Here is a 5,455-nt window from a genome sequence, read left to right on the forward strand (position 1 = left end):
TCCGAAAAAAAAAACTGAGTAGGACCCGAGTGTTTGCACCAAATTTCGTTCTGAATAACAAAGATCAAACTACCTGCAGCCTTGAAAGGAGAAATACTGAATAACCATTCCAACGACTAAAACACAATAACAGATATATATAGATGGAAATATGTGAAACAGAAGTAAAATTTGGAAAAACAGTAGAAAAGGTTTCAATAACACATATAGATACCACATAGTTCAGAGCATTAGGAAGATGTTCATGGCATCATAATTAATAAGCAGCAGCTGATGACAGCAAACTGCTACCGCAAGTCCGCAACCATCCAAACTGGCATGTTCTACTGGTAGCACTAAGTAAGAAGAGCTAAGAGCAAATGACATGCATGTCCAAAATCCAAGGATAAAACAAACCAGAAGTCGCAAACATTTAGACATGCCCTATGAACGGAGGCACCTCGTCATCTTCTTGCATATCATTGGAGGGAATTGGAATAATGCTCTCACTGAGATAGTACTGGGTGAGCATCATTCGATATTGACTCTTCCCAATGTTCACCATACCTAAAAACTTACCATCAGTGTCGCAGCGCAGCACATGTTCTGAATTAAACCTTATGAGCAGCTCACGGTCGTTGAGCAGAACCACATCGTTGAACCCTTGTAGTGCTGAATGAAGTGGTGTTTTCTTTTTCTTTTTGTAAGAAGATAGATATAGTTGTCGTGATGCCTCCAACGTTGAGAGGTCAATCCGGTACTGGAAACCCCATATTCCGGCCTTGTAATCCTGCATCACCCAGACATCCATGACAGTTAAACCGATATTCGAGCTGGAGAATCTGCTGCCCCAGAAAGCAAGTTCCCCCTTCATCTCAAACAACTTCTTATCAGAGTATGGCTGGGCAGGAGTGTGTATCCATCGGAATAACTCGGCTTCTGTGTCAAACACAATAATGTCTCCAATGCCTCCGGGAATATCACCAGCACCACAAGGAGGGCACCAGTGTAGACTACCACGGTGCTGGACTGGTGGTGGACAATAGGACCCAGGGAGCAGCCTAACCAGGAACCTATGTTCCACATAAGATGACAGTACGATTGGCATTTTCACTGTGACATGTCTCGGCTCGGAAGATCCAACCGTGATGACATATAAGTTGGATTTACCCTGACATGGAGTTGAGACCAAGAGAACCCTGTGTTCTCCGGTTGGATGGTGCCGGTAGAAACCACTTACTCGGTTGTAGGCTTGCCCACCTTGAGGTTGCGGTAGGAGAATATGTTTGCGGATGACCGGGTTGCAGATGTATAACCGGGATCCCCAATTGACGATGATCAAGCCATCACAAGTCCCCTGGAGGCAACTATCTGAATGATATCTGGTGCCTGGTTTGAATGGCCAGAGCTTTTGATTGGAGGAACTGGTGCCGGCCTGGATGAAGAGGACGAAACTCGAAGGCCAGCCCTGCCCATTGATGATGGGGAGCGATGGCTGGCGGCGATGGTGTTCAAGCATGAATTCATACCTGGAGGTGATACTGCGCCACGACTTGCTGACGGCCCGGCAGCGGCCGACGTCCTTGGACGGCAACAGGACGAGTATGCTGTCAATCAGCTCCTTGGGAAGGTCCCCGAGCTGGGTGTCACCTCTCCAGTCCGGCATGGTGCTCCGTTGGACTAAAATGAATCAGAAAGATTTAGTAAGTACTCGTACAAGCCAAGAAACCAGGTGAGGCGTCTGCGTCCACAGCTAACTGCTCCGGCGAATGGCTTGAATTAAGGAACGCCTTAGGAAAGTACATGAGGAAGGCGAGGCCGTGTTTGCCTGGGACTGGAGATGCGCAGATCCAGCAGCTGTTGAGGTCGAGCTATGTTGGCATGGCCCGTCGCCTCTCTGCAGGAATACAAACGAGATCTGAGCGCCAGCGGAGATGAGGGAAAAACGAGGAAACCGGGCCGGACAGGAGAGATCTGACCGCGACCAGTTTGGGCGGAGAAGCTGCTCACCTGTGTGGCTGTGCCGGGGAAGATGGCGCTCCGGCGTGCTTGATCCCCGTCCCAGGAGAAGAAGGTCTTGGCGTAGGCGAAGACGATCCGGAAGTCAGGAGCAGATGGGTCGGACGAAGGAGGCGAACACGATCTGATGAGGCGCGCGGATGTTAGGAACACCGGCGAACTTGATCCGGCGTGCTACAGCTTCATCGCCTTCCCAAGAGGAGAAGCTCTCACGTAGCGGAGGCGACACGACCGGACACCCAGGAGGAGAAGTCTTCATCTTGGGGAGGCGGACACGATTCGACGAGGCGCCGGCGAGATCTGGAAATGAGAAAGAATTAGGGCCTCCGCAGTCTGCACTCGGCAGTTCTCAGTTGCGGGAAATCTTGGGGGATTAACTCGGCAGTGTTCTCTTATGACGAGTCTACCAATCCTTTTTTTTTGCGGGTGTGTATACCACTCCTTTTTTTTGCGGGTGAGTCTACCACTCCAGCACTCCTCTGGACGAGCATTAATTATTTGCCGGAATAAGAGAAATTATATCAAATCAAATAGATAATACTCTCTCAGTTCCTTTTTTTTTGGCGGGGTAATACTCTCTCAGTTCCTAAAAATATGTCATTTTAGAGATTCCATTGCAGAATATACATACGGAGCAAAATGAGTGAATCTACATTGTAAAATATGTATAAATACATTTGTAACCAGTCTGCATTGAAATATCTAAAAAGACTTATATTTAGGAGGGGGTGGGGGGAGAGGGGTATATTTTGCAATGACCTCACTTTCTCACTACTGGAATTTCCTCATACGCCGAGTGCCTGGCTCCTCGCTGAGAACCAAACCACGGACACTAGACAAAGCATACTCAGCCAAGAGGAATCTCGACAACAAATGCTACTCAGCAAACACATGCATTTGCCGATACCATGTGCAAAACACACTCGGCAAAAAGGAAGAATTCGGCAAACTCTCATTTTGCGGGTGCCAGATAGTGAACCCATCGCAAAGTGGTGCCACGTGGCACATCCGGCAGTGGAGAACGGCTCGGTGACGGTGGCAATGCTTTGCTAAGAGCCCGTGACTTGGCTTTCGGCAAAGAGTTGTTTCCCTTGCGTTATTAAATTGAATTTTGTTTTGCCTATGTCTGCTAGAGCTGAATTTAGTCCCATCTCGCCTAGGAACGAGCAACAGGACCAACTTAAATAGTCGATAGCCCGGATACAATAAGCTCCGGTGTTCATTACACTCTTGTTAAGGATATGGACTGTCACTATATGAATCTTCACCTGTTCAGGGTGGAGGTCCATAGTAACAGTCCATATTCCAAATGATGGATTCCGGCACTTTTTATTATGGACAATTAAGTTTGAGCCCCTAATTGTCTCACACCCATTTGATTTGCCCCTAAATTCAAAAAACTCTCGTTTCTATCCAAGCTCGTCGCTCCTCTTATGTTTTTGCCCTTTGACCGTTTGACTGTCATTTTGAAAACTTCATAACGAATTCATACTAACTCCAAAAATGCAAATAAGATATCAAAATGTTCGGAAAAACCTCACCTATATGTGCATGTTATTTGTATTCATGACATAAGTGTTGCCAAGTGTCCATCTCATTTTGACCTCATATGATGTCAGCATGAACAGTAAAATCCGAAAAAAAAATTGTAAACAAGTTTTTAAAAATCTTAATATTTTTGGTGGAAAACTTGACAAATGTATTGAGTGATTGCCAAGTTTCATCGGGGTATGTCATTCGTGGAAGTCGTGGCAAAAACAAAAACAAAATTGATGCTCCAAAACAAAAGCATTTTGGAGTGCTGATTTTGTTTTTGTTTGTTATTTCTTCCAGTAATGGCATTCGTTGATGAAACTTTATATTATAAGATCTCAAACCATTAGTCAATGTTTGCCACAAAAATAATTTAGATTTTTTTAAGTTTTATCAATTTTTTTAGATTTACTATTCATGTTAAGATCATATGACCTCAAACTGGGATGTAGACTTTCTAGAACTTTTTTCATAAAGGCAAATGACATGCACATATAGGTGTTGTTTTTTCTCAACATTTTAATATCTTATTTGCATTTTTCTAAGTTAGTATCAATTTTTTATGAAGTTTTCAAAGCTACGGTCAAACGGTCAAAGGGCAAAAACATAAGATGAGCAAACAAGCTTGGACAAAAATGAGGGTTTTTTGAATTTAGGTGGAAATCAAACGGGTGTGACACAATAAGGGGCTCAAATGTAATTGTCCCTTTTTAGAAATTCAATTATTATTTTAGTTTTTCATCTGTGTGTGAGCAATGATCCAACCGTTTAAATCGACGGAAAATCATATGATGCTGGAAATCGGCCCGTGTAGGTTGTGGTAAAAGTTTGAGCGTGTTTAGAAGAGGCCTCACATTAGTCCGCTTGTAAACTGCACCATCTCTGAGGTAATCTCTTGGTATCCAGATGGAACATGTCGGGTTTGTGGACGAAGTGCGGGTCCTGTTGCTCCGTTGGCCTCAAATCTTCTCGTGCTCTCAAAGAAGGCCATCGAATGACACGTCCCAGGCTCCCGTATTTTTTGGACCCGCCTGCAATATTTGAGATAGTTATCGCACTGCTAGGGTTTCAGCGCCAGAAATTATAGATCGACAAGGCGGCACATGAAAATCATGCCCAGAAGTGGCACGGAAAATTCTATGTGATGTCTTTGCGAGATCCGTAGTCCTCGTGCGGATAAGGGATGGGCAGGCCTAGCATCATGGGGGAGGGGGCGAAATTACCTCGGCAACATGCCTAATCCAACCGTTTAAACCCTAAAAAAAATCATACAATGCCGAAAATCCTTGGGAGCTGGCACGACTATCACATGGCCCCTGTAGGGTGTGGTAAAAGTTTGGGAGCATTTTGTATAAGCCTCATCTAAGGTTGCTTTTAAACTACACCATCTCCGAGGTAGTATCTCGGTATTGAGATGGAATGTGTCGGGTTTGTGAAGGAAGTGCGGGTCATGTTGCTCCCTTGGCTTTTAAACTTCTTGTGCTCTCAAAGAAAGCCATCGAATGAAATGTCCCAGGCCCCCGTATTTGTCAGACCCGCCTACAATATTTGAGACATCATTGCACTACTAGGGTTTTAGTGGTGAGAATTGCACACATGCAATATTTGAGATAACAACATTACTATTATATATATTTTTGTTGTAGAGTTACATGAAAAAGAGGCATAAATGATGTTGATTACTCATCTTTGCCTAGAGTCACACTCGCCATCCTTACCTTTTCCGAGAGCTACACACGATAAAAGTTATAACCTAGATCTAGGTTTTGGGATCTTTTCCAAGTGCCCCACCGACAGGAGCTCAAGAAAGGCAGCGTGGGACACTTAAGTGAAATTTCTCGCGCGCCGCCTCCACCTGGCTCCTCCACCGACGGCTCCCCATCAACGCCCACTCACCGCCGCCTGCACTATCATCCCTTCCCCC

General features: G+C 45.1%; 1 protein-coding gene across 1 annotated transcript; it reads right to left on the reverse strand.

Moving 5' to 3' along the window:
* Positions 1 to 412: 412 nt before the first annotated feature.
* Positions 413 to 1,645, reverse strand: LOC119338161 (F-box protein At5g18160-like). The gene has a single exon (XM_037610458.1). It carries the CDS (start codon positions 1,643 to 1,645, stop codon positions 413 to 415), a length of 1,233 nt encoding a protein of 410 aa, XP_037466355.1.
* Positions 1,646 to 5,455: the final 3,810 nt, after the last annotated feature.

Source organism: Triticum dicoccoides, chromosome 7B (genome assembly GCF_002162155.2).
Source record: "Triticum dicoccoides isolate Atlit2015 ecotype Zavitan chromosome 7B, WEW_v2.0, whole genome shotgun sequence".
Lineage (NCBI taxonomy): Eukaryota > Viridiplantae > Streptophyta > Magnoliopsida > Poales > Poaceae > Triticum > Triticum dicoccoides.